This window comes from Mastigoproctus giganteus, chromosome 5 (assembly GCF_048544385.1).
Source record: "Mastigoproctus giganteus isolate SK-2022 chromosome 5, ASM4854438v1, whole genome shotgun sequence".
Lineage (NCBI taxonomy): Eukaryota > Metazoa > Arthropoda > Arachnida > Uropygi > Thelyphonidae > Mastigoproctus > Mastigoproctus giganteus.
Window position 1 is genome coordinate 97,350,641 of NC_143579.1, and position 27,578 is coordinate 97,378,218.

Consider the following 27,578-nt stretch of genomic DNA (forward strand, 5'->3'; position numbering starts at 1 on the left):
CTCTACAGGATATTGTTTGATAAATTGATAGGACACCACAGGCTTTCCTCACCACATTTTACACTGCTCAGAAAACTTCTTATCTGCCAATATCATAACTCCCAGATCCCTTTCTTCCTCTAATCTTGTTAATTCAACCCCATCAAGTGCATAAGATATTCGTGTACATGTTCCCATTTACAAGGAAGGGAATGAACTGCATTGATCCACTGGATATGAACTGTATAGATTTCCAACAAGTAAAATATACATTTTACATCAACATTCACTATGGAAGAAATTTTTAGGGAAGGAAATACATACCAGAAGTATATTTAATGTTAACTGGAGTTAAATGATTTTATGATAACTGAAAGTAAGCTAGAGGAGAAATTGTTAGTTAAAGCTGAACATAACTGAGGCTGATAGAATCTAACCAATATTGAAAGAAGCAAAAAAAAATTAAACTTTTAACTATAATAGTGATAGCATCTATGGATTCAGGGAGACATTCTTGCAGATTAGAGATGTGCAAATGACTGTTCTATTCATAAAAGTTGTTCATAGGGCGAATTGTGCAATTACCCTGTTTGATTTACTGTGGCAGGAAAAAATTATAGTCAACAACTAAAGAATTGAAGATCCTCTGGACAGGAGTGCATCTATGAATCAATCATAGCAATTTAAGTTAGATCACCTGATCTATGTGATTAGCTATTATGAGGTTGTCCTTGTCATCAGTTCATTGACTTTATTTGACCATCTAATTTATTTGTCATCAAATAAATTAGATGGTCAAATCCATCTAATTTATTTGATGACATTCCATCTAATTTATTTGTTATCAAATAAATTAGATGGAAATCTTGCAAGCACAGAAATCTTTAAATCCTTAATCTAATTTATTTGTCATCAAATAAATTATATGGAAATCTTGCAAGCACAGAAATCTTTAAATCCTTAACTAACACAGACCATGCTGCAAAAAACTGTGCACCATGGACCTTGCACAGTCTCTCCATTGTTGGATTGACAAGGCTCTCAGCTTGTACTTCCTCCAATCATATCTGCAGAATTGGATATTTGATGACATAGCTGCTCTATGTCATCAAATTTTATCTCTCGTAAAATGGATAGTTGGAACAGGACCAGGTATGGCTGACAGACAGATACACCTGGTCCTATTCCAACTATCCATTTCACAAAATATATTTCCCATTTCCCTGACAATAGTCACCAAAAATAGCCTTCCTGCAGGAGCAAAGCATTACACTGTGGAGATCTCATTGCATCGTGTGTTGAATGGGTGTAGTCTCCAGCATTATGCCGGGCAGCAAGTGCTTGATGGGGGTCCTCTTTTTACTTTCTTCAAGGTCATCAAACTCAATACCAGAAGCCATAAGAATGTTGAATTGGCAATTAATCTCCTCAACAAAAGCCAATTGTGGGGGGGGGGATATAAAAAGGTTATTATTTTATCTTGACGCAAATCTTCAATGTAATTCACTTCCACCCTACTGAAGTCTCAAACCCACCCCACAATACACAAATCTGACTGCAATTCATAAAAAGTTCTAGATTCTAGGGTGTGTTAAGCAGGTGTTAGCAGAACATCAAAGACACACATTTATTTACAAAAAATGTACAACCTTTAATGAACATTATATACAGTATTATCATAAAAAAAACAAATAATTACATACAAGCATACCAATTTCCAAATATTTGAACCATACTACAGTACACTATACTATCTCTCTCTCTCATCAACTATTCTCAATTTACAAATTATTAACAATCAGTTTGTATCAGTTGTATCTTACTAAAAATGAATCCTCGATTACTCAATCATTCTCTGACATTACCAATTTTTATCACTTACATCAGTAAACTCATTTCAGCTCTTATTACTCTTTTTGTATATTTGTTACTAGCCTTTAACACATAAAGTTTATTACAAATGGTATCCTCTTACCTCAATAATGTTCACTATAAATCACTAATTCTACCTTAATTACTCTCTAGTTATCATCTTAATTATCCCTCTTTACTCTAGAGGTTTCTCTATAAATAAAATTTTTCTCTTTACACCTCATCTGATATGTTATCTTGTGTTGGCACCTGGCCTAAATTAATGATATTGGTTAACTTATCCTTACAGTACTACCCCTATAAATATAATTTCTTTACTCATTCTTTTATACTATTACTTTCTTTTTATTACCCCTGTACCACCCTTACATTATTTCATAATCATTAACATTCGTAACAAATTGTCTCAACCTAAGCAACTAACCTGCCTAATACAACAGGAATGTTTTTTTTTTTTTCAAAGGACTATCACTCAATTCCTTACAGAGCTAGGTATGAGTCCTTGAGCTCAGGATTCAAGAAAAAAACAGGAACAGACTTAAGTTCCAGAATGGCTGCTACTTCCAATTTCCTTGCTTTCAGGCTTCCTTCATGGCAGACGGGCTTTCTTCCATTTCTTGGGCACACTGCCTTCTGATGCCGGACCAGGCTTTCTTCCATTTCTTGGGCACTTATCTGCACAACGGGCCATTATCACTGCCTTCCGATGCCAGACTAGGCTTTCTTTCTTGCACGTTTACCTTAACCTTAAACTTTAACACTGTCTTCACTGCCTATCACTGCTGGACCAGGCTTTCTTTCTCTCGTGTTTTTTTCTTCTTGACCACACAAAAGTCAGAAACAGAGATCTTTCTTGCACGTTTTTTTTCTTTTTCTTCTTCATCCTGCCACCACAAAATGTGAACTCTGACCACCACAAAATCTAATTCTACTTCAACCCGCAACTCATGACCCCTTTTGACCACAGAGAAGTCAGATACATCTTCTTTGGCCATATGAATTTTGGAAAAGGGCAACAAGAAGCAAACTGAATGTAGCTCTATTTAACAATAGAACTGCCATCAACAATTCTCTCCCAAGCTAAAGCATTTTCACTACTTTGGGTGTTTTTCTTTGCTGCTCTCTTTTTGAAGCATGATTTCAGTCTACATTTAATTAAAAATAAACAATTAAATTTAATTTAAAAGAAACAAAGAGATAAGAGTATAATAATGCTACACTATTCCCAGATTATGCAATGGCAGTAAAATCTATGTTATGACATTTCTATGTAACACTAGTAACATTCTAAATGCTTAGTTAATACAAAAATAAGCTAATCTATGTGATGACAGCCTTCAAAATATTTACATAATACAATTTGAAACACTGCAATTAACTCTTATGATGTACAATTTACTAGTTATGAAATATAACTTCCCACCAGTGATAACAGAAGCTCTATGAATACATGAATCTCTAGCTAAATTCAAAAATAAGCTAACAAACATGATTAGAAAAATTAAAACTATTTATTAAACATAATTTAAAATGGTACTTAAGTAAAAAAAAAAAAAAAAAAAAGTCTAAATTTTTCAAGAGCACAAATTTTCAGCTGCTGCACTCAGTAGTATGAACCAGCTCTGACCACAATATAGCTGTCATCAGAGCATGAATTTGTTAAAGAGCAACCTTGTCTGACCACAAGCTTGTCCAGTCACATGTCATTAAGCTTGTCTTGGTGATATGTGACTGGATATTATGACACTGTACACATATCAGTACACAAAAGTAACAAAGGAACCAGGTACAAATAATAATTTTGACAACAAATACTTAGATTTCAGAAAAGTTTTTGATACTGTTGCACAGAAAACACTTATGCAAATTGGAGCAATATGGCATTAAAGGCAAGTTGCTATTATGGATAATGGGAACACTTATCAATGGACACTGCTCTTCATAAACTAATGTTATTAGTGGAGTCCCACTAATAACATTAGTTTTATCAATATCATTTATCAATGATAAAACATCAGTTTTATCAATATCATTTATCAATAATATTAATGAAAGCATATTAGGCTTAATGTCCAAGTTTGCAGATGATACAAAGGTTACCAGGGTGGTCAATGACAGTAATGACAGTGTGCTACTGCAACAGGATCTAGAAAAGTTAGATGGATGGGATGAGAAAAGGAAATTGAAGTTTAACATTCATAAACGCAAAGTACTGCATGTGGGTAGCAGTTATCCCAGATTAACATGCCAGCTGTGTGTTACAACACTCAGAGTTGTGCAGTTAGATAGGAAGTTCTCTGAGCACAGGTGGGCTGTTGAGATGGTTCATGGTGTTTTGTCAATGATATACAGGAATTTTGCTAGCAGGGATAAGGAGGTGATTATCCCATTGTATAAATAAATAGTTTGGCCACATCGTGAATACTGCATACAGGTCTGGGAGCCTTGTTTTAGGAAGGACATGAATCGGTTGGGTGCAGAGAAGAGCAACAAGATTGGTGAGGGGAGCAAAAGGCTTCTCTTACCAGGAAAGGCTTCGGTTTTGCAAACTGTAGCATCTGGACACTAGGCACCAGTAAGGAGATCTGATTGAAGTATTTAAGGTCTTGAGTATGTTCAATGGAATCCTTCCTCTTGCTCAGGCTACACACAAGAGGGTAAATTCAATTTGAGGAAGGATGGTTGCATGTCAGATGAGCAGAAATTTGCCTTCAGCCAGAGGATGGTTGACTGTTGGAACAAACTCCTATCTGGTGTTATAAATGTGAGTAGTTTGAATAAATTCATGTAAAGACTACATGAATTTATTCAAACTACTCACCTTTGCAAAAGGGCAACAAGAAGCAAATAGATTGACAGGTGAAATGGGAAGTGTGGGGTTTTTTTGTTTTGTTTTTTTAGCAGATGCTGTATAAGCTTTCTTTCTTGCACGAGTCTACTACTATTACTTCTAATAATAATAAGAATAATAATTTCCTGGCATGCCTCCAATACCATAACACTATAATCACTGCTGACTAATGTCTCCTTAACTTGAAGATTTTTACTGACAGATGATATGTTATAATAACCAAGTCAAAAATATTGCTTTCCTGTATGGATATCATAACAAGTTGATTTCAAAACCATTCATTTAGCTCAAGAATCAATTGCTGAAAGGTGTGCCCTACCCACATCTCAATCTGTCCAGGTAATTAAAGTTTCCAATAATAAGAGGTTCTGATTTGTTTCTCCACAACAGTTACACATATTGCTGATCATCCTACTGAATATGTTGAATAGGGCAGTAGCATACCCTTCCTTTTGTTGTTCTAATCTTAATATCACACTAGACTGACTCAAAAGTTATTCTGCTATTCTCCATCCATTGTACATACTCTTCTTGAATCCACATGATTTCTGATCAGAATCGTCACCCTGCTCCTTTTCTGTCACATCTGTTTTTCCTGTACAGTATTACAGTGTTTGTTGATTTAGTTCAATTTTATTTCAACATAAACATTTAGATTTATTTATGTCAATATTTCAAATTCATCAAATTTATTAACTACACTCTTACTATCAGTACACAAACATGTTCTTTCTAACCCAACAACACACAACTTATGCAGTTACTTATGGGTTACATATATAGTTGCTTATTGGATATTTTTTTTTATGAAAACCCCAAACACGAGAGGTATTAGAACCTATAGTATTTAGTACCATGCATGGGTTGAAGGTTGAGAAGACGAAAGAAGATATTTGTTGACATTAGACTTGAACTTCTGTAGACTGTAATTTTCAGGAAATACTTATGAAGGAAGGTTGTTCCAGAAAACAGCAGTTGAATGAATAAACGAGGAAGATGAAAAGTTGGTTCTGTGAGTTTAAAGTTGGAAAGTAAATGGATATTGGCGGGGGGTGGCACATGTTTGGACTGTTTTGAAAAAGAGAGCGGGAATTATAGAAGTCAATTCAGAAGAACAGTGCCCATGGAAGTATCTATAGAAAAGGCATGCAGCAGAAACAGTATGTCTATGAGACAGAGAGTGGAGAGACTCTGTTAGAGATGAGTCATTAATTAACCTAACTGCCATCTTCTGAATGGAATCTAGAAGCCTGAGAGAGGTTTGGGGGCACTGCCCCAGATGTGGGAACAATATTCCATGGTACGGTGGATTTGTGATTTGTACAGAGAGTGAACAGCTGTTTGGAAGAAAAGTAAGATGAGAGCAAAAGAGAAAACTAGTTTTTTAGATGCAGAGGAAGCAATATTTGTAATGAGCTTGTGCCAAGAAAGATTAGAAGTCAGGGTAATCCCCAAAAGAGATATATCACCTTGCCTAGAAATCTGAGTGTTACCAAATATAAGCATAGGAGCAGAAGAATCATTTTTGCGAGATATAAGGCAGGACCGAGTTTTAGAAGGATTGAAATCAACTAAGTTGTCTTTGCCCCACTGAAAGAACCACCCACCTAAAGATCGACATTTAAGGAATTGGTAGGGGATATTCGAGAAGTTGAGCAGGGCAAGGTTTCTCAAACTGGAAAGTGGAACGCAATGCGCTATCAGCAAAACTATGGATAGGATTTCCGGTCAATGGAAGAAGGTCATTAATATACAACAGGAAAAGAGTGGGGGGAAAAACTGAACCTTGGGGGATACCAGCATTAGTGGAGAAGTTAGAAGACAGAGAGCCATCTACCATCACCCTCAGTGAGCGATCAGAGAGAAAACTGAATAACCAATTACAAAAAACAGTTGACAAACCATAAGATGGAAGCTTGTTTAGACGACCTTTATGCCAAACATGATCAAAAGCCTTTGAGATGTCAAGAGCAACTGCTTGTGTTTCACCGAACTTTTCCATTGAATTTGTCCATAAATGGATAACATAAGTCAGAATATCACAAGGGGATCAACACTGGCAGAATCCACACTGGCAATCATTGATCAGACGGAAGGTTTCTAGATAGTTTAAGAGTTGGCAGTTAATTGATTTCTCTATTACTTTAGAAAGAGTAGAAGTAATTGCAATGGGATGATAATTGGATGGGAGGGATTTGTCACCCTTTTTAGGAAATGGCTGGATATCAGCATATTTCAAAGCAAAAGGGAAAAACACCTTTGGAATAATTAAGTGAAAAAAAAGGCGGCAAAGAACAGGAGTAAGTTCAGGAGCACAGGTTTTGAGAACAAGTGGAGAAATACCATCATGACCAGGAGCTGAGCTTTCTTAGCATCAAGATTCGCCAAAATCCTTCTGACATCCTTTTGTCAGAAGAACACAGGAGGCACTGAATTGAGAATGTTGGGAGGTATTTTACTAAGATCATTAATACATGAGTTGGAAGAAAAATGGAATGCTAGCAGGTCAGCTTTATCTTTGGCTGAAGTGACAATAGAACCATCTGGTTTTGACAGAGGTGGGAGCAGAGATGGGCAAAAGTTGCTGCCAATAGCTTTGGCATGAGACCAGAATGCTCGGCTACCATTAGGGCAAGAAGCAAATTTTCTACTCTTAGCCAGTTCAAAATCTAGTTTGGACTGGTTAATAACTGCTTTACAATTGTTGCAAGCTTTGGTGTAGGCAGAAAAAATGAAACTGAAGAATTGGAAATAAGCCAATTATGATATGCAACATTCTTCTCTTGAACAGCCTTAGTACATTTATTCAAAAACCAAGGTTTAGATACAGGATGAGATTATAAAGTGGAGTGTAGAATAAAAGATTCCATTCCTACAAGAACAATTTCACTGACACGATCTGAGCAAATGTTGACATCAGAAGTTTTGAAACAGTAACCCGACCAAGGAAAAGAAATCTAGCAGGTTATCCCATTTTGCATTCTTGCAATGTCAAACAACATGATGTTGGAAATAGCCACGAGATAATTTAATGAGTTCTAGCATTCTCCAAACAAATGTTCAGAAGTTTTCTATTACTTTTCTCTGGTCTTGCAGCCATTTCCAGCAGCAGCAGTAGTGTTATAGGAACTCCTAGCAGGCTAAGTAGAGTATATTTTGAACATATAATATTATTACTTCCTATTTCTTCATAAAAATGCCTAAAAAGGACCAAATTGCTTTGAAAATATTGTATTTTAACTAAATTTTTAAGGGTTATAAAAACAAATATACAAATAAAAAACTAACCCTGACAGTTGGGATAGCCAAAATAACCAGGAGCACACTGATCACAGCGAGGTCCTCCATAACCAAGTTGACATAAGCATTCTCCAGTTGTATTGCTACAGATTTCCTCTGTACAGCCCGTGGGGTCACAAGAGCAAACTATAAAATTTTTAAAAAAAATTTAATTTATGATACTTGATCTTGTTTTTATTTAAAAAACAAAACAAAACAAAACAAAACAAAACAAGAGATTATCTAATTTAAGTGCTGTAAATAATTCCAATACTTAACACACACACACACACACACACACACTGTCTTTTTTCACTGAAAACCAATTTCTCATTGACAATATTGATCTCTTAAAATTTTAAAAATTCTTAAAGACTAATACAGCAGATACTGAATGATGATGGAATAGTCAGTAAAATTTAAAATTCTGAAGGCAAGTAATGCATTCAGGAGTGGATATTATCACTAAGACTATTACCAAATAATTCAGTCTATTGTAGCTAAAGTAAAGTACTTCATTTATCCTTTGTATCATTATGAAATTATTGTAATTAAATGTATATAAACATTCAGTAATGTATTAAATAAGAGTTACTGCCTGTTAAAGATAAAAGTTTTCACAAAATTCCACTGGATCTAAAAGATAGTCTGAAGATATACTCAGGTGAACACAATGATTTTTTTTTTTTTCCTCCAGCTCTGGTTAGAGAAAGTAGGGTCAAAACATTTAGGTGGTCTCTTGAAAAAGATAGTTTTTTTTATTGTGACCATTTCAGATCACACACAATGGAGGCAACAAAAAAGGAAGGCTGCTAAATTAAACACTGAGTTAGCTATATTCCAGGGAAGATTAGCCAGCAGCCATTTGACAAGTGTGCGAATCAAAAAATCATCATTCAGAAAAATCATCAAAAATCATAAATAAATAAAAATAAAATCAGAAAAATCATCAATGCTCTTGAGGGCACTAAGGATGTTATATTCTTTGAAGAATACAAAGATTCAGACCATTATTAGTAATAACAAGTGATACAGTTTATGAGTTTTTGGCATTTTACAACAAATAAAAGCAAATGTCAGTGGCGCCTCCGTAGCCAGGTGGGCAGGAGCAGCAGTGCGTAGCACACGCTTCTTGATTAGACCGGGGTTCGAGCCCGTGACCACCAAATACGGAGAATGCGGAAAGGTCAGGGAATGACCACCACATATCCCCGGAGCAATATAGTCTAAGTTGCTAATGCTCCTAAAAACCAAATAACACAATAACAGCAAATGTCAATGTTTAAATGGGCTGAGTATTACTGTTCAGTTTTATGATTTCAAAATTTCATTTTGCCTAATGAACTGCTCTTTTCCCATTTAGAAATTTGTTTTTCCCATTCTCAGTTTTCTCCAAAAATCATCTGTACCCATCTGAAATGAACCTAAACTGATTTTATTTGAAAAAAAAATAAATAAATAAATAACCCAAAGGTTGTACGTGACATTCCAAAGCAGTGATGTCACGTTTCCTCGTGCTTACAGGTTTTTTTTATTATATTTTTTTTAAATACAATTGGGTTATGTTTATTTAAAAAATACAGCAATGGCAATTTTTAGACTAAACTGAGAACAGGGAATACAGCATTCTAATTAAAAAAGAGCAGCTGACTGTAAAATTTAAATTTAGAAATTGTAAAATCTAAATGGTAACACCAACAAACAGTTTAAATCTAGGCTATTTTTCAAGGGTCCCTTGAAAGAGTAATGTGTTAATGAAAATGTGTATAAATGCAATACATATGTGTCTGTGTGCACAACTTTTCTAATTATAAACAGTAATACACTGGTTAACGAATCCTCTGGTAACAAAACTCCTTTATAATGAAGCTGAAGTCGGCAAAAAAAAGCCCTACAGCACATGTAGAAGTTTGTAATAGGGATTTTTGACATACCTTAGAACTCACTCCATGATATACGGAGCAGAGGTTAATTGTGATGGATATCGTGTGTACCCATTGTAGTTGTTTTAATATATTTTATTAAATATGTAATTAAATAATAATTTCTCAGTATGTCATGAAAACATAAAACAATATCTTTAGGAAACCATAATGCATATTATAAGGAGAATAGAAGCTGGAGAAAAGAAATGCCGTATAGTGCAATCATTGGGGTTAGCACAATCAACTTTAAAAACAATTTTAAATCAAACTGATAAAGTTAAACAGTCTGTGCTAAATTGTAGTGACATTGCTGCATCCAAATTAACACACACACGCACGCGCCTCCATAGCCAGGTGGGCAGGAGCAGCAGAGCGTAGCACACACTTCTTGATTAGACCGGGGTTCGAGCCCGTGCCCACCAAATACGGAGGATGCGGAAAGGTCAGAGAATGACCACTGCATATCCCCAGAGCAATATGGCCTTAGTTGCTAATGCTCCTAAAAAAAAAAAAAAACAAATAACAAATAACAACACACACACACGCACGCACACACACACGCACACACACACACACATCATAGAAAACATGGAAAAAATGTTAAGTGTTTGGGTAGATGATATGACCCAGCAACATATACCAGTCACCCAGGCAATAATTCAACACAAAGCATTAAACTTATTTACCCATTTAAAGGCCCAGGAAGCTGAGGAAACCACAGAGACTTTTGTAGCTTCTTGGAGTTAGTTTGAGAAATTCAAAAAACGTGCAAGGATTCATAACATTAAACTGACAGGGAAGGCTGCAAGTGCCAACATCCAAGATGAGAAAAGAACTTCCGGGTTTAAAGCAGCCAAGGACCGATTAACACTGTCGTTGGGCGCAAATGCATCTGGGGATATGAAACGAAAACTAATGCTTGTTTACCATTCCAAAATGCCTCGAGCTATGAAAGGATTCTCCAAACCTAATTTGCTGGTAATATAGAAATCGAATAGAAAGGCCTGGGTGACAATGGAGTGGTTTACCAATTGGTTTGTTAACTATTTTTGTCCTACTGTCCTATGTCATTGTGAACAAAATAATTTCGAACCCAAGGCACTGTTGCTACTGGATAATGCACCAGGTCATCCTTCAAATCTTGGCTCACTTCAAACATGCATTCTTGTTGAAGTGCTGATTCTCCTGCCAAACACAACTTTGCTGCTACAACCAATGGATCAGGGTGTTATAGCAGCCTTTAAAGCCTACTGAGATGCACTTTTAGTTAACTGATTGAAGCTAATGACGAAACATAACAGCCAATCAATTATTTCTGGAAAAATTACAACATTATGAAAGCAATCAGCAATATCAAAGAAGTGTGATGAAATGACAGATCAGTGTCTTAATGGAGTTTGGCAACTGTTATGTTATTTTGGTTTTTAGGAGCATTAGCAACTAAGGCCATATTGCTCCGGGATATGCGGTGGTCATTCCCTGACCTTTCCGCATCCTCCGTATTTGGTGGTGACGGGCTCGAACCCCGGTCTATTCAAAAAGCGTGTGCTACGCACTGCGGCTCCTTCCCACCTGGCTACGGAGGCACCTAGTTTGGAAATTAATATGGCACAATGTTGTTACAGAACGTGATGGAGTAGAATGTGAAATTCCTGCAATTAACACAGAAGTTATTTGAATGGCACACGCAATAGGCTTTGCAGAAGTCGACGTAGCTGGCATTCAGGATTTATTAAGTAGCCATGGCGAGACACTAACAAATGAGGAACTCCAAGAGTTAACAGAGCAACAAGCAAACAGTTCAGAAAATGAAGAAGAGGTTCCCCCAGAGAGGATATTAACAACAGAAACCTTGTCTAATTGTTTAAATGAAGTGACACGCCTTAGATGTCTTATCAGAAAATGATCCCGATTTTCAATGAAGGGTTGGCATCAAGATCTTTCAACTTCAAACATAGAATGATTGTGGGAACGAAACATACAGGTGCTAGTATCTCAACAACAGCCTACTGGAAAAGGACATTCAATGCTACAATCATCCACCTGATAACATGTTGGCATTACTGGACACATTGTGCATTCATGGATAGCACTAAACACAGGGCATCCTGCAGCATATTCTGGAGTCCCTTAAAAGATATGTATGGGCTTTTTACAGGAAAAAAGCAGCTCCAGGAAGTATTAGGTAGGTTTGTTAATGCAAAGTCAACTCAGCATATATACTTGTGTATTAATTATTCTAATTCTACTATCTATTGGTTAAGTGCTCCCATTCTGTGGTGGTGTTGTGAGTCTACTATAACTGGCTCAACATCATTGAACAACCAACCAAAGTTCACACATGGGACAGCCACATGTGGTCAATGCTCATGGTGAACATTATGTTTCTCGTCTCATAACACAGCATTGATGCAGCATAGTGGCCCAACTATTAGTTCTTATAGTCTATGGCAATTTATGGCCATCGTGGGTACTCATGCTTGCTGCAAGAACCAAAGAAAATGCACCCTGCATGAATGGAATATCAGCAGGTGCACTGGACCACTAACAGGTGAAAATCTGTCACCTGGTCTGACTAATCCCATCTCAAACACTAATGTTGATGGGCATATCCACATCTGGAGAAAGTTGTATCCACTGTTAGTATTCAGCAGGCTGGAGTTATGATTTGGGGACTGTTTTCATGGCATATCCTGAGTCTTCTGATTACCATGAATCAGTGTGTCAATTGGAATGCCTACCTTTCTATTGTCACCAACCAAGTACACCCCTACATTATGACAGTTTATCCAGACAATTCCAGTGTTCATCAACAAGAGACAAATCGCATGCACCATGCCATAAGGAACAGCAGGTTGATAACTGGTTTTTGGAACAGGAAAACAGTTAGCCATCAACTCACCTGATCTCGACCCCAACTGAGCATGTTTGGGGACCTACTGGAAAAGGACATTCAATGCTACAATCATCCACCTGATAACGTGTTGGCATTACTGGACACATTGTGCATTCATGGATAGCACTAAACACAGGGCATCCTGCAGCATATTCTGGAGTCCCTTAAAATATATGTATGGACTTTTTACAGGAAAAAAGCAGCTCCAGGAAGTATTAGGTAGGTTTGTTAATGCAAAGTCAACTCAGCATATATACTTGTGTATTAATTATTCTAATTCTACTATCTATTGGGCCATCTGTTTATGACAGTTTTATGCCTTTATCCCTACTATCTCTTTATGCTGTAAATGTTAAACTATTTTCCCCCGACCCGTGAGCTTAATTCTCTATACATTTACTAGTGATAAAATGAAGTATACACCCGCTCCCTAACAAATGCCATCACCATTATTATGTTATTCTGGTATAAAGTACACAGAAACAGAGGGTATCTGATTATTTTATTTACATATCATTCAGTGCTTGCTCCTGAAAACATGCCTGATGAGGTACAAAGAAGTTCCTGGATTTAAAGCATTATTATTACTATTGCATTTATGCTGAACTGTACTACACACCGTGTGGATCACAGGGTGTAAAAACGATGACAACTACACACAGGAAAAGTGTGAGTAGATGCCACATCATAACAATGCAAGATATCAAATTGTTCATACTGTCATTAAGTACTTCATCATCAACATTTTCAATCCACTGCAGGATGAATGCCTCTCCAGCAACTTTCCAGTTCCTTCTGTTTTGTGCAATGGCCATCTATTTACTGCCCACAAACTCTTGAATTTCATCTGTCCATCTCCATTGTTGTCTTCCAGGTTTTATTTTAGCTCCTCTTAGGTATCATTCTGTTATTTTCTTAGTCCATCTGCTGACATGTCTTCAAGCTATGTGCCCAGCCCAAGTCCAATTCAGTTCTATAGTTTTGATAAGAATGTCCTTTACTTGAGTTGGACTTTAGTTTGAGAAACCCATCAGCACTGAGTTTGCTCAAACCATTTAAAGCCTGAAACACCTCAATCAGATCACCTCACAGGTACCCAGTCTCCAGACACTGAAATCTGCAGACCTGAAGGCTTTCTTGGTAAGAGCACCTCTTTGTTCCCCTCATCAATCTCATTGCTCTTCTCTGTACTCGTTCCAGCAGCTTGACAACCTTCCTAAATTGAGACCTCCAGATCTGTATACAGTTCTCAAGATGTGATTCCATTGCCTTACACAATTGGATAATCACCTCCTTATCCCTCCTAGCAAAATTCCTGTATATCATTGGGGGAAAAAAAAACCCATGAGCTGTCCTGATAGCCTGTCTGCACTGCTCAGAGAACTTCATATATGACTGCACAGTTACCTCCAGGTCATTTTCATTCTCCCACTACCTGAGTGTAGTGCAACACAGTTGGTACGTTAATCTGGAGTTACTGTTACCCATATGCAGTACTTTGCATTTTATTGATGCTTCAAAATTAAGCAGTTTAAAAGCAGTTTTTCTGCACAATGGAAATGCATTCCATTAATTAAGTCCTACATTATGCAAAAGAAAACATATATATGAAAGTATATCCAAGATCCTGAGTGCAATACTGCTTAGCAATGGGAAAAGAGGGAGGAATTTTAACCACAAAGAAACAACACAAAATGTATTCCACTGGTTGAACCATTTCACCTCTGCATATAAAAGCTCGGATTAATAAAGAATTTTGTCAAAGGTCTGGATAAGGAAAGAAGTGGATTCTGTAACCTAAAGTAATTCCCAAAGACAACATATTTGAAATAAAGCTGCAGGAAAGTGAACCAGCAACATGGTGATCATTTAATGCAGTTGTGTGCAGATTTTTTGAAGAAAGAGAGAAAAGATAATTATGAACCTCTGTTATCAACTTTATTACAATATTATAAAGATACGCGAAGCTGAATGTCTTTGAAAATTCATCTTCTTCTTTCTATCTCAGTTATATTCCTCAAAATTTGGGAAATATAAGCAATGAACAAAGAAAACATATCCATGATGGAAAGTGGTACCAAGATTGCTGGGATACCGACTGATGAGAGATTACTGCTAGTATCTTATAGGGAAATAACTATAAGAAAAACTCATTGAATGGCAAACATTTCTAAAAAAATAGGATATATTCTATATCCTCAGAAATGTGTCTACAGAGTGTATTCTACTTTCTTAGAATTAATATATATGAGGGGTGTTTGAAAAGTTCCTATCCTGAGTATGAAAGATTTTTTGAGGAGTATGGTAACATGTTACTTTTCAACACAGTCCCCTTTGGAGTCAATACACTTTTTGCAACTGATGCTTCAATGCATTGCTTCAAGTTGCTAAGAAAGTTTTCTCTTGGGCCTCCAAGAATTCATCCACTGCAGCAATGACATCACTTCAATTAGAAAATGTATGCCAACCAGATATTTTTTCAAATTAGGAAATAGGTGAGAGTTTGATGGTGCTAGATCTGATGAATATGAGGGATAGTCCGAGATTTAAAAGCCACATGTATGCAGTGCAATCATGGCAGACTTGAGAGCAGGTGCACTGTCCTAGGAACAAGACTTCTTTGCTGAGCTCTTTCCTCAGCATTTGTCTTTGATGTTTACAAGAAAATACCTCAGAAGGTCTATGTAATATGCCTCTGTGACTGTCTAGCCTTTCTGAAGGTAACCCGCTAGCAACACTCCACCAGCATCCCAAAAGCACTGCCACCATCACCTTGCCAGCAGAAGAAATAAACTTGGCTTTCTTTGGAGGGGATAAAAGTTGTGTTTGCACTGTTTGGACTGCTCCTTTGAACCTGGCTGAAAGTCATGGACCCACATCTCATCTATGGTCATAAACCTTGCAAGAAAATTTGCTGGATCTGCTTGAAAATGATACAAATGTTCACTAAACATGACAACTCTTGTGTGTTTTTAATCTGCTATCAACAACCTTGGAACCCATTGTGCTCGCACCTTTTTCATAGCGAGAACCTGTTATTATGTGGTACATACACAAAGACGAGATACCCAAGACGTTGGCAATGTACCAAACTGTCACTCATCAGTTACTCATCACCAGGTCATGCACATTGTCTGCAACTTCTTGAGTGATGGATGTTGCCAGTCCTCCACAGCATGGATCATCTTCCAGAGAAGATGATCCATGCTGTGGAGGACTGGAGCATGCTGATCCATGCTCCCTCCCTTATTTAAATTATGCTTCCCACATTTTAACCATGGAATAGGAAGGGGCATACTCCCTCAATATTGTAACAATATCCCCATGAACTTCCTGTGGCATTAATCCCTTTTTTTTCTCCACATATTGGATGACAGCATGGTATCCTTTTGTCTATCTTTCTTCATTCACACAACTTTGTTGACTTCAGGAGCTATAATAAAAAAAAAAAGCATTAATGAAACTACATGAAACTTGGTGGATTACTGTGTGTGTGGTATGGTTGTTTATTGGCGCATTAGCTGCTATGGCTATAGTGCGCCTTGGTGGATTACTATTTGAAGTGTTATAACATTAAGTACAGCATTTTCAACACTGTATACCATGCTGTCATCCAATACGTGGAAGGCAGCAAAGGCTCAGGCTCATGCTCAGGCCACAAATATTTCAAACACCTCTTTTATAGAATACATTATGTTTGTTCAAATGTATTTTAAGATGAATATGACAATTTTACAATAACATATGTACTATTGTATGATATTTTAAATTGGTCATGCACTAAGTTGCTAAAATCTCGGCGGAGACGTGACGAGACATAATCAATTTCCTTTAGAATCTACAACTTTTGCTTCAGAAGTACAAAAAAGATATTTTCTCCATCTGATTCCCCCTTAAATTTATTCAAACTGTCCACTTACACAATGTCAAATACAAATTTGCTCCAACAATCAACTACCCTCTGGCAAGAAAATAAGAAAGCGCTGTATCCTCATTGGTGGAGATGTTCTGCTCTTTCTGTCCTCAATTCTTCATAAGAGGACACTCAAGCTCTTAACCAGGAACAGAGTTTACATTAGACACATCACTCCTGGCATCCTACAAGACATCGTTCTCTCTGGATTCCTGTTCACCGCACTCATCTCCCCACTGGTAAGCAAGGGCAGATCTTATCAGTTATGCCGATATTGAGATACTTATCCCATCACAGCCAAGGATAATCCAATCCAGACAACAGAATCCATCAACAGGGTTCTCCTTGACATTGCCACATATCTCATGTAATTTGATTTAAAAATCAATCCCTTGTTGGTGATGAGGCAGACCCCCCCCTCCCCATCACCACAACCACCACCCAACCTGTGCTTTATGGAACCTCCATACTCATGGTATCAAACCACACTGACTTGGGGTTAGTGTTTGATCCCAAGTTACGCTTCAATTGCCATCTTGAGTTCTCACCCATGCTGCGTGTTTTAAATGAACTGCTAGGTGATCTGCAATATGTTGACAACAGAGCAACCAGAATTGAACTGCATTCGGATCATTGTTTATCCACCTCTCATATGCAGCTGAAATTTGTGGTTGGCTGCTCCCACTACAATAAAACCCATCTTTGCATCAGAATTCTGGCTACTGAAACAGGCTATTCACAAGAACAAACTTTCTTCCCAGGCAGTTTGTTCTTGTGAATACAGATGAGCAGCAATGATGCAGACCCTGCAGACAAAAAAAGCTACCAATACTTATTAACACCAACTGATTTGTTGCCACAGTTAAACTATTTATCAGTCAAATTTCCACACTGTCCTCCTGTGATATGTGTTACTGGAGAGTTCTGCCACCAGCTCTTAGGGCAAACTCCTAAGCTATGCTCTCATAAAACTCTATTTCACCTTTCAGGTATTTTCTGCCAGCCCAGATGCTTCTTTGTTCAAGTATACCAATTTCAGTATGTTTGTGGAGAACATACTGAAATTCAATGAAAATGTATCAAAAATGCATCCTGAATCATATTTTCCTCAAATAGAGGTCCTTAATCACTAGCTGCCAACCGGGCCAGCCAGGTGGGTAAAATGCCTGCCTGGCAACCCAAAGGTCGTGGGTTCGAATCCCGCCTCGGGCTTGGATCAGAGTAAATGCAAAAACTTTGGGAGGTGCATTATGGCCACAGAAGCCGATACGCCAACAACTAGCAAAAAAAAAAAAAAAATCACTAGCTACCACCAGTTCTGTTGATGTCATTGGTCAGATATTTCTCTCAGCTTACACAACGTTATCATTTGTGGACCTTCCCAAAGATAAAAAAAAATGTCTGACTGACCCATTCTGAGGCCATGTAATTCTAACTACATTTCATATTAACCCTTCAGTCAACTTAGTTTGCTCTTAATGTTAAATTATGCTGTATAAATATATATTTTTTTCATTTATTTCTATGAATACTGTACATATATTCTTTTATTTATTTTACATTGAATTTTTCTATTTTTTTACACACGATGTGGACCCCATTATCTTGATGTTGGGTCCCACCCTACTAATTTATCTGTCATTTCTTGTAAATCTCCTGGCCTTTTGGCCATAAAGGTTGATATTGCTAAATACTGTACCTGTAGTATACATAAATTTTATATATATTTCTAGCAATAAATCATTCCAATAATAATTATAATAAACATTCATAATAAATTGAAAAATATAATGTTACTTACACAATACATTTTTATTTTATGAAAATTAATTCATACTTACGATCACATCTTGGATAATTATAGTAACCTACTTCACACTGGCCGCATTCTCGACCACCAAAGTTACTATGACAGAAACACTGGCCACTTTCTGAATCACATATAGAATTGATAGAGCCAATAAAATTGCAATCACAAGCTGCAAGACAGAATTTCATTAGTTATAAAACAGATTATACTGCATTTTTAATTATATGTATCATTTATTAAATAATATTAAATGATATATATTTATATATCATTTAATTGTAATCTTAACAGATTTTTAGGAATATAAATTTTGTCTTAATTAAAAACACAGTATTTCAGCATAAACAACGCTGAAAGTTTACATTAATTTAAAAAGGAATTTAATATTCAGTGAAATTAAATATTATGAAATAGTATTCAGTTATGCTTTTCTTGTTTCTATTATGAAATTTCACTGAATATTAAATTCTCTTTTAAATTAATTTTTGGAAACACTTCACTAATAAATAGTCCAATGGCCTTTAACATAAAATGAAATAATATATACATTTTCTGTCAAGATTCTGTTTATTAGTGATGTATGTTTCCAAACATTAATTTAATAAGGAATTTTCTGTCTGTGGATTTCTCTAAGAATTATATATAGAGATCAAATGATTATAACTGCTTCAAGAAAGACTATTGCAGACTTTTCAGCCACTTCAGAAATGTTCAGTCAAAGTTCTGTTTCTAACAATAATGACACTGCTGTTCAGATTTGGCTGTCATGAGCATTCCAAAGTTCCAGCAGAAAGAGATGTGAATTCAGTTTTTCTTTTTCTTTTTTTACCTGTTTAAATATTCTCTGACACTCAGCACTGTTAGGAGGAATTATTAAAATACCAAGGACTTGGGATAATTTGTTATATTTTATTCTTCCTTGATGATTGCAAGGGCCATCCATTCCTTCTTCTTGCATAATAGCATTTGGTTGGCTCTCACATGAAACTGAAAGAACTGATGCTGAAAAACATCTATTTCTTTATCTGTAATAACAACAAGAAGTACTAGAAATTGTCCACAAAAAATTCCAAATTTAAAATGATGCAATGAAATTTCATATTGGGCTACCTCAGAACATATAAAAACATAATTTTTCAATGGGTACTTGTGCACCAGGTAATACGAAAATCAAGTACCTCCTCGCTGATCAAAAGAACAGCTTCTCATCTTGTTTTAAACTCTCTGCAACCTTGGCAGTAGAAATGCTACTAAGCTAGCACCATCACTCTAGTTTAGTCTGCTATGGTCCAGTTCCATTTCTAAAATGGAAGTAGAAGATTCGAAAACTGTTTTCAAAATTAATTTCAACATAGCATTCTTCGACACCACCATCATTCCATGGGTCGACGTATGAAGCCTCACCACCATGCTCTGTCCAGTGTACTTCTCTCCATCATTGATTTCACTCCAGTTTCCTCCTCTCTTAATGACAGTCTTTATCATGTCTTGCCATCTCATTCTTGGTCTTTTGTCCATTAATTGTGAATCAAACATTCTTCTTGGCAAACACCTCTCATTTATCCTCTTGACACGTCCAAACCATTTCAAACAGGACCTTTCAATCCTATTCTGGAGTTTATCAACCTGAATTCTCTCCCTAATCACATCATTCCTGATTTTGTTGCATCTTGTCTTTCCAGCTATGCTCCTCACAAATCTCATTTCTGCCCCCTGAATTCTGCTTTCATCCTTTTTCCTTATAGTCCAAGTTTCAGATGCATACATCAGAATTGGTACATAATAAACCTGATACATAGCCTTCTTACACTTCAGTGGTATGTTCCTGTTCCAGATCAGATCTCTTGTTTGCCAATAGAAATTCTCGTCCGCTTCTATCCTACTTATTTCTCGTCTATCACTCCAGTCTTTGTAATGTGCTTCTTAGATACTTGTAGTTGTTAACCATTTTTAGCTCTTTCCCTTCCATTGTAATGTATCCATCAAGCTCGCCACTCCTCTTTAGAACCATTACTTCACTCTTTTCCTGAATGAAAAGCAGTCCAAATTCATTGGCCATACTAGCCCATATATCAACTTGCCGTTGCACTTGTTCCCTGCTCTCTCCTCATATTCAGAGATCATCTGTGAAGTGCATGACTTTCATCTGGTCCTGTCCAAGTTGTTCCACCACTCTACATTGCACATCATTCATGACAGCTATGAATAGCAGTGGTGATGGGATGCCTCCTTGCCTCAACCCTGATGTTATTTCGAAGCTCAATTCTCTACACAAGATGTTCCTCTATCCACAAGTTTCTCAAAACCTCCCACACTTTCTCTCTCTTTGCAGCATCAAATGCTTTCTTTATATCCAAAAATGCCATCCATAATTCTTTATTGTGTTCATAACCCTTTTCCATCAGTTGCCTGATGCAGAAAATTATATCCACAGTTGATCTGCCAGGCCTAAGGTCATACTGTTCCTCAGCCATCCTATTTTCAATCATTCCTCTTATCTTCTGCTCTAACACTCTCTCATACAGCTTACTCACATGTGATATCAGTGTAATCCCTCTATAATTGGAACACTTTTTCCTGTTCCCCTTCTTGAACAACGGGATGATCAAACCTTCTTTCCAGTCCTTCAGCACCTGTCTCTCATCACAGATCTTACAGAACAGTCTGTATGTCCACGCTATCCCTGCCTCGCCATTTATCTCATCCATACCAGGACTTCACTGTCTTGATGTATTTCCATGCCTGCACTAAATCTTTCCACGTCAAGTCTGTCTGCTCTCTCTCCCCGTATCTTCTCTTCCATCCCCTCTTCTATGATCAACCTGCCTTTGTCCCTTTTGCTGGCTGTCCTGCACGTTCAACAGATTTTCAAAATACTTCTTCCATGTTTCTCTTATCTCTTCATCCTTGGTTATTAGGTTCTCATTCTCATCCATCAAGTATTTGCTCTGTTCACCATATTTTCTATTCCTCATCATACAGCATCTTTTTATTACCGTTGATATCTTGTCACAGAGTTTCACGCTATTCTTCCAACCACAGTCTTCTCTTCTCGTTAACTATCCTCTTAGCCTCTCTCTTCACGGTTTCATATCTCTCTCTCTTTATTCTCATCATTTCTTTCTGAAAGTAGGTCCTGAATGCATTATTCTTAATTTTCACAGCCTCTCTAATCCTATCATTCCACCATGAGTTTCTTTCCATCTCCTTCTATTGCTTATCCTTCCACAAATTTGCTCTGTCAGTCCTACTATACAGTCTTTGAATGCTTTCCATTCTGATTCCAAGCTGTTCACCACTATCTTAGGTACAACCTTCCTGAACTCTTCTATGAACATCACCCCTTTTTCCTCTTCTTTCAACTTCCAGACCCTTAGTTCTTTCTCTCTCTCTCTCTCTCTCTTGTTATTTTGATCCTCTTCAATTTAGAGAACCTTAAAACTCCAACAACTAACCTGTGATCACTACCTAAGGAGACACTAGAAATGACCTTTATGTCCACTAGTCTTCTGTGTCGCTCTTTATCCACGAACATATAGTCATGGAGGGATTCCTGTTAACCATCCCAACCATATCTTGTCACTTTATGACTCATTCTCTTCTTGAACCATGTGTTTCCTATGAAAGCTTGGTCTTACATTGTAACAGGCCAAGTTCAGTTTCCATGCATGGCAGCCTGGTCATACCCAGAGATTCTTAGCACCCTCTCCTTCCACTCTGATCCTCTCGCTGCCGTAAGAGGGAGGAGTGAAAGCTGCTGGGGACGGAGGGCCGTTTGTTTTGTCTTACTGTCATGTGCTGGAGGGTTTGGTCTTTTCCTCTTCATGCTGACCAGGTGTCTTGAAGAGAACCACTCTACACGTTCGTTGCCACCTAAGTGATGTAACAGGGCTTACCATCGAGAAGGTGTGCATGAGTGGATTTTAGGGAGGCAGGCAAACCAGACTTCTCCTAAATCTTCTGAAATAGAAAGATATTGGATCCATCAGTGTTTTAAACTGAGTGTCTGATAACACACAGAATGCCTGTTCGCCTCTAAGCCCCGCAATTGGGGTATGCACCTGTAACAAGATCTATAAGAATTAGGAATGTAGGCTGAAATGTGGCAATTGAGGTTTAACATTTGAAAATGCATATGGGTAGCAGAAATTCCAGAATAATGAGGGACTAGATGGTACCAGACTCAAGGTAGCAGAGAATAAAAAAAGACCTGGATGTAACTATAGGTAAATACCTTCTGATAGGTAAATAAACAAGTTGTATAAGATTATTAATAATCACAAAAGAAACCACTCAATGAGTCAGATTTGTGGATCTGTGTAACTAGAAAATATAAAGCCAGTTGGAGTTGTCAACATCAATATACCAAGGAAACTTCCTTCACTGTTAGAAAAGTTAGATTGGAGGAAGTTTAGTTTCAAACTTGGTTTCTTTTTTCAACAGTGCTATCACTGTTGAAAAAAGAATTCATAGAGTAAATAATTACGGTAATAAAAGGTAGTTGACAAAACTGATAATTGAGATTCTGCCAGAAAAAGCAAATGGTTGCTTGGTAGATTGTAGATGGAAATGGGCATCACTGAGACTGAACAGAGAGGACCATTTATTTGGGGAAAGAAAAAGGAAGTTTCTGGGGGGGGGGGGGGTTAAATCATTTTGCAGATAAGTTTGTTCATTATTTTGATTAGTCATGATGCATTGTGTAGATAAGGTAAAAGTTAGTATTAGTATTAGCAATGGCCACATGGTGCAAAGAAGCCTATGGCTTATGCTTCACCAGCCAAAAATTATCTTATCTTATCTTCCTTCATGGATTAGGCAATCTGCCTGTTCCGATTTCGAAGAGGTTTGCCCATCTTTTCTTTGGTCTTCCTCTGTCTCTTTTTCCTTTGGCTCTATATGTATAAGCTAATTTAGGGAATCTATTATCTTACATTCTTTCTACATGTTTTTTCCATCTTTGTCTATATTCTATAATTTTTCCATTAATTGAGTAAATCTTTAATTCCTTTCTAATATTTACGTTTGGTATTTTATATAATTTTGTACAGCCTTTAACATATCTTAAAAATTTCATTTCTGCAGCTTGTATTCTATTAATGTCTCTTTGTTTCGGTATCCATGTTTCAGAACCATAAAGAAGTGTTGGTATTGCCATTACTTTGTAAAATTTCAATTGTGTTTCTTTCCTTGTTTTCTTAGCCAGAGTTCTTTTTATTGTTCCACATATATTTTGAAATTTCACCAATTTCTGGTTCATGCCTACAATGGGCAAGAGAAAACTGGACCTTGAGTGATCTTCTTCGATATCATTTGTTATATCACATTCTAGATATTTAAAATGTTTTACTTTTTCTAATATTTTATTGTCTATAATTATTTTTGTTCTCACCATATTTTTCCCTTTAAAAGCCACTGTTCTAGTTTTCATCGTTGATATTTTAACTTTATATTCTTATGGTATGCACCTGTAATGTTTAAGTAGTTTGGTTTAATTTAAATACTGCTCTTTGTAAATTATCTTCACTATCTTGAATAATTACTTGATCATCTGCAAATAACAGTGTATTAATCCTATTCTTTGTATTTAAATATATACCTGTATTAATTTCTTCTTTCCATTTACATATCATATCCTCGATATATAGGTTAAACAGAGTTGGTGAGAAGCTACATCCCTGTCTAACTCCTTATTTATTATACTTTCTTCTGTTAATTTATTACCTGTTATCTATTACTATTTTTGTTCCTTGATATAAACTGTGTATTATTTTTGTAAGATGCTTTGGGTATCCTTTATTACTCAATATGTCCCATAGTTTTCGTCTGTTTACTCGATCAAATGCTTTCTCATAATCTATAAATGCTAAATGCGTTTCTAAATTAAACTCTTTTCGTTTTTCTATTATTTATTTTAATATAAATATATTATCTGTACATGATCTTCCTTTTCTGAATCCTGCCTGTTCTTCTATTAATATTTCATCAGAAATAATTTTAATTCTATTATTTATTATTATGCTATACATTTTATATACTGTATTTAGTATGCTAATCCCTCTATAATTCTTTGTATCATTTCTATTACCTTTTTTAAATATTGAAATAATTTTTGCTATCTTCCATTCTTCTGGTATTTTATATTGTTCCCAACATTTATTAAATAAATTTAGTATCCTGTCTTTTAAAAAACTTCCTCCATACTTTATCAGTTCTGCATTTATACCATCCATTCCTACTGCTTTCCTATTTTTTGTAGCTTTCAATGCCTTTTCCAATTCTTCCTTCGTTATCGGATCTACATCACAAACTGGGTGGGCGCCTCCGTAGCCAGGTGGGAAGGAGCAGCAGTGCGTAGTACACGCTTCTTGATTAGACCGGGGTTCGAGCCCGTCACCACCAAATACGGAGGACGCGGAAAGGTCAGGAAATGACCACCGCATATTCCCGGAGCAATATGGCCTTAGTTGCTAATGCTCCTAAAAACCAAATAACAACAACAACAAACTGGGTCTAACTGTATCTCTTCTGTTTGATATGTTGGGTCTTTCCACAATTCTTCGTTATGTTTTTTCCATTGTTCTTCCTTTATTATATTTATTCTCGAAGTGTCTTTCTCTGTGCTATTCAAGTGTTTCATCATTTTATTTGACAAATTTTGTCTTCCATGAACATCATTGTTCTATTGTGCTTAGAAATCTATCCCTTACTCTGCTTCAGCCTTATTTATTATATCTTTAGTTTTATTGCGTTCTTGTTTATATATTTCTTCATTCTCACTTGTCTTGTTTTTTATATATTTAAGATATTTATCTTGTTTATCTTTTACTGCTTTAGCTATTTCTTCATTCCACATCTTTACCCCCCCTCTTCTTATAATTTTTCCTGAATTGTCCTAGTGTCTCTTTTGCTATCTTTTGAATTATATTTCGTATATATAATTCCATTCTTGTTCTATTTGTTCTCTCTCTGATGTTTTACTTATTTCATCTTTAATCCATTTTTCATATAAATTTTGTATACAATCTTCTTGAAGTAGATATACTTTATAACCCAACTCCTCCTTCCCGTTTAATAGCTTTTCTCTTCCTCCATTTAGCCCATAACTCTATTTTTGAAGCCACTAAAAAATGATCTAAATTAACATCATATCCTCTAAACACCCTAGTTTCTTGACATTGTTTTGCTAATTTTTGATTTATTATTACATAGTCTATTATTGATTGTTTATCTCTTGCCAGCCATGTATATTTATGTATAACACATTTTCTAAAAAATGTATTTGTTATCTTTAAATTATTAAATGTTGCAAAATATCTTAATTTATATCCATTTCCATTTATTTTATTTTCTCCATAACATCCCATAATATTTTTTATTGGCTTATTTCCTACCGAGCATTATAATTTCCCAAAATAACTACATGGTCCTTTTTTATATTCTTATCTAGTTCTTTTTGTAACTCTAAATAAAATTTATCTGTTATTTCTTCTTTTCCATCTTCTGGAGCATAAATTCCAATTATACATAAATAACCTCTGTCTAATTTAAATCTTACTGTTATTATTCTATTATTTATAAATGTGTAGCTCTGTATTTTGGTTTTCCATTTCCGATCTATTAATATTGCTACCCCTCCACTAGCTCTTTCCTTTTGATCTACTCCACTGTATATCACTGAATAAGAATCAATCTTTCATACCTTTTAATTTTTTCTTTGTTTCTGTTATTACTGCTATATTTACTTTCTTCTGTTTTAAATGTTTAAGTAGTTCGACTTCTTTATATACTAATCCTCCTCTTATGTTCCATGTTACAATATTTAAAATATCCATTATTCCTTTTCGTTTCCTTTTTCCAGTCCAAGTCGCATCCCTTTGTCCGTCCGGTTTTCCTCTTTGAGCTTTGAGTTTTTATTATTTTTACATGGGGTGGGAACCAGCCTCCCACACAACCCCCCAACCTGGAGGACCAGTATGTTACTCTTCGTCTGATCCCTACCCTTTGACCTGTCTGGCTAGGGTGGCCCTACCAGTAGTCTAGCTACCACCAGCATAGCTCTCTGGATCATCGGGATACTCAAGCCTCCTCACCGCGACAAGGTGGTAACATTTCGAGGAGGCCAGCCAAAAATAATAATAATAAAATAAAATAAAATAATAAGAATAAAAGTAAAATAATAATAAAAATAATAATAATAATAAAAGTAAAATAATAATAAAAATAATAATAATAATAAAAGTAAAATAATAATAATAACAGTAAAGGAAAGGAAAGAAAACCTATGTGCTTCCCTCCTCCTGTAGGTAATTATCCAGCTGACCTTTGAATTTCCCCAAACTGTCAGCCTCTACCACCCACGTAGAAAACTTATTCCAGTAATTTATAACTTGCTGGCTAAAATAAAACTTCCTGCAATCCTGTCCAAACATCCCTCCGCCGTAACTTATGGCCCTTTGTCCTAGAATCATTTATAACCATGAAAATTTCATCCTTATTCATTTTGCTTATGCCTCTCAGAGCTTTAAACACCTCAATCAAGTCTCCTCTAAGGTGCCTAGTTTCCAAGCTCTGCAACCCACATATTCGAAGTCTTTCCTCATATGGATGCCCTTTTGCCAATCTAACCAGGCAAGTTACCATTTTGGACCCTTTCAAGAAGCACAATGTCTTTCTTTAGGTGCAGTCTCCATACTTGAACACAGTATTCTAAGTGTGATTTAACAATAGCCTTATATAATGGGTTCATGACATCCTTAACTCTGCTAGCAATTGTTCGATAAATCATTGGTAGGATACCATGGGCCTTCCTTGCAACAAGTCCACAATGCTCGGAGAACTTCATGTCTGACTGTATTGTAATACCCAAGTCCATTTTCTACAGTACTGGGTTTAGTTGAACTCCACCAAATGTATAAGTTATTTTGGGGTTACTGTTCCTCAGGTATAATACCTTACACTTTGCTGGATTAAAGCATAGCTGCCATTTTCTGACCATCCCTGAAGTCTTTTCTAGGTCAATCTGAAGAAACTCTGCTTGACGATGATCATTA

The 27,578-nt window shown here is 36.2% G+C and overlaps 1 protein-coding gene across 1 annotated transcript in view; it reads right to left on the minus strand.

Moving 5' to 3' along the window:
* Positions 1–27,578, minus strand: part of LanA (laminin subunit alpha) — a 1,178,005-nt gene that overhangs the window by 954,770 nt on the left and 195,657 nt on the right. Inside the window, exons 7-8 of the mRNA XM_090374120.1 lie at positions 18,557–18,694; positions 7,991–8,128 (exon numbers count right to left, since the gene is read on the minus strand). Of these exons, the coding sequence (XP_090230246.1) occupies positions 7,991–8,128; positions 18,557–18,694 (276 nt within the window). The remainder of the gene's footprint in view (positions 1–7,990; positions 8,129–18,556; positions 18,695–27,578) is intronic.